The 2855-nt window shown below is 46.4% G+C and overlaps 1 protein-coding gene across 1 annotated transcript; it reads right to left on the bottom strand.

The window, feature by feature from the left end:
* Positions 1–869: 869 nt before the first annotated feature.
* Positions 870–2342, bottom strand: TEOVI_000528000 (ATPase, putative; the record flags this gene model as incomplete). Its single annotated transcript, XM_067220166.1, has 1 exon — positions 870–2342. One exon carries the CDS (start codon positions 2340–2342, stop codon positions 870–872), a length of 1473 nt encoding a protein of 490 aa, XP_067076267.1.
* Positions 2343–2855: the final 513 nt, after the last annotated feature.

Genomic DNA, 2855 nt, shown 5'->3' on the forward strand with positions numbered 1-2855 from the left:
ATCCACCTTCTTACTCTTCTTGAGCGATGCGAAAAGAAATTTTTAACAAAAGAGATGACCATAAAAGGAGGAGGTGAATGCCTGTAACAGAACAAAGCCTATATGCATCATTGTGCAGTTTTTTTAAAAAAAAGAATCGGTAGGTGGTCACAATGAAGGGTTCAGGCGACGTTTGTAAGGTAAGTTGTGGTTGTTGCGATAATCGTAAGGGAGGATGCTGTTTTGTATGCATGTGGAAAAGTCCGTAGCCGTTTTATAAACAAATAGGTATACAACAATACATTCATCCCACGTACTCCTTCATATGCCACTTGAAGCTGTGCTGAACAAATAAACCAAACAAGGGGAGGAACACGATGGGGCAGCTGCAGCAGTGTGGTCACAAAAAACTGTGACAGACCGGTTGCGAAACATACACACGCATATTCACACGCTTGTCCATGCCCGTCCCCGTGGCCCTTTGACATACACTACTAATTAATTAGTTAATTCATTCACAGACACAAAACACACACATTTTCTCCGCTTCTCCCAGTATGTGAGCTTGCCAATAGGTGGGCGACCAGGTTTCGACTAGCTTTCACCGACTGAAGACAGAAGACGGATGACTATAGCCTCTACTTCCCTTCGGGCGTATAGTGGGCATTTTCCCCTTTGTTTTTTCTTTCAAAATAAGAAGGTGTGTGAGCATGTGCGCGTGTGAGAAACATCAAGTTATGAAGAAACTATTTGACGCCCGCGCCTCCATTTCTTTTCTTTTCTTTTCTTTTCCTTTTTTTCCTTTTTTTTTTGCGTTTTTGACCCTCCTCCCTTTCTGACTATACGATAGCAACCACAGTGACTAATAGGGAAACAACAAGTCGCCTTCATCACGCTCCGGTACTTAATGACACTTCCTCATAGCGATGTGGGGACTTGAGGTACTGTTGAGTGCGCATTTCACACAACCGGGAGAGGCAGCGCTCCATTTGAAATGCTGAGTCGGTATGATCTAATAAGCTTCTGCCAATTTCCCGCTCGAACTCCGATAACCGTGCAAACTCTTGCGTAATGGGTTTCACCTCAGCTTCAGTAGCCGCCGTGGTGCCTGAAGAGATGTGCGCCGCCTCAAACTCTTCCTTACTTTCCTGCAACAGCATAATCTCCACTTGGGCATAGATCACAACCTTACAACGGTGTTCGTACAGTTCATCAATTAGAAGTAAGAACCGATGCTTCACATCGGTGCTGTTGTACGTGAAACGCGGAACGCCCTCAATAAACACCGTATTGAATGTCTTGGCGATAACCGAGTAGTCCGCTGCTGAGAGTTCCCCGCCGCATATTTCCATAAAATGAAACCGACAGACTCCACCGCAAGCGGCTGGCACCTCCACATCCCGACCAAACACCCGCAACACCCGCCGTTCGGCAGGCATCCCCTTGCAAAATTGCAGAAACTGTTCATTAAACGTCGCTGTGTTGGCTTCATTGATTGGAGCGAGGTACGTCTTTGCATCACCAGCATCACTGAGTCTGTGGTCCGTGTTACTACACATGTCATACACCTCACACTGGCGTTTTATCAATTCAATGAATGGAAGGAAACCCTCCCGGTTGAGACCGCCGAGGTAGAGGTCGTCCGGGGCTCGGTTGGAAGTAAATATGACTACGACGCCAAGCTTATAAAAGGCATGGAAGAGACGGCGGAGAATCATCGCATGGGCCACATCAGTTACGGCCACTTCATCAAAGCAGAGCAATTCCACGTTGCTCATCATCCGCTGTGCGACTTCATCGAAGGAGTTAATGGCTGCGTCGGGTGTTCGACGTGCCACTTGTGTTCCGTCACTCTTGGACTCATGTGTTACTGTGTGGAGAGTGCGCTGCACGTCAAGCATGAAGTGATGAAAATGTACGCGATGTTTCTTAATGGTGGATGGGGCATTCTCGTAAAGGAGGTCCATCAGCATAGTTTTACCGCAACCTACTCCACCATAAACATAAAGGCCCTTCACGCGGGAGAGTGGGTGGTAGACGCAACCTGTTCCGCCACCCGTTGATGACGACCCGTCCTCATCCATTTCAGCGAGTGCACGCTGAACTTTTTCCTCCTGTTCTCGTCGACGAAAAAATAAGGGGGTGACGCCTAAGCGGTTGGGCGGTCGCAACTCCACGCGTCGGGGCTGGAACCGGTCGCTACTCTTGACGAAGGTCTCCAAGTCATTGTGAAGACGATCAAAAACGGGCAAAGCGGTGACTTGCTGCAGATCACGGTTTATGGTACCCGTCATCACTAACCGCTCGTACGCCACGGATGGCTTCCTCAGGCACAACAATGCGGCAGGGAAGCGCCAAAACATTTAAACCGTTTCGTGTTGCCCTCCTTTCCTTTTTTGTCCTGCACTGTGCGTGAGATCGTTTCTGCAACAAACTATATATGATGTAATGTTCTTTTATTTTACAGCTTTCCAGTTTGTAAGGGTTAAATCATGAAAGGGACCAAAAATAGAAAAGTAAAGAAAAGAGGGGATGTGTGTGTGTGTGAGTGATTGTGACCGGTCCGTATACATACCTACATGAGATATATTTAACCTTACGGATCAAAGCAGACAGTTTGAAATACAGAGAAAAAAAATACCTGAAGGTACTCGAAAGGAAGATCATCAGCAGTCGAACTGCCACTAACTGAAACGCAAGTAAAAGAACCACAGAAAAAATAGGAACATAATGGATAAGGTGTGAAATGAGGAAAGGTAGCAACGTGATAGGTGGGCCAATATTGTTACCTTCCGTCCCCATTATTATAATTTACAGCACGCAGTAGCCCATACTGTTGGTTATACTGTTTAAATGACATTACGATATATATATAT

The sequence above is a fragment of the Trypanosoma equiperdum genome (genome assembly GCF_001457755.1).
Source record: "Trypanosoma equiperdum strain OVI genome assembly, contig: ctg_1073, whole genome shotgun sequence".
NCBI lineage: Eukaryota > Euglenozoa > Kinetoplastea > Trypanosomatida > Trypanosomatidae > Trypanosoma > Trypanosoma equiperdum.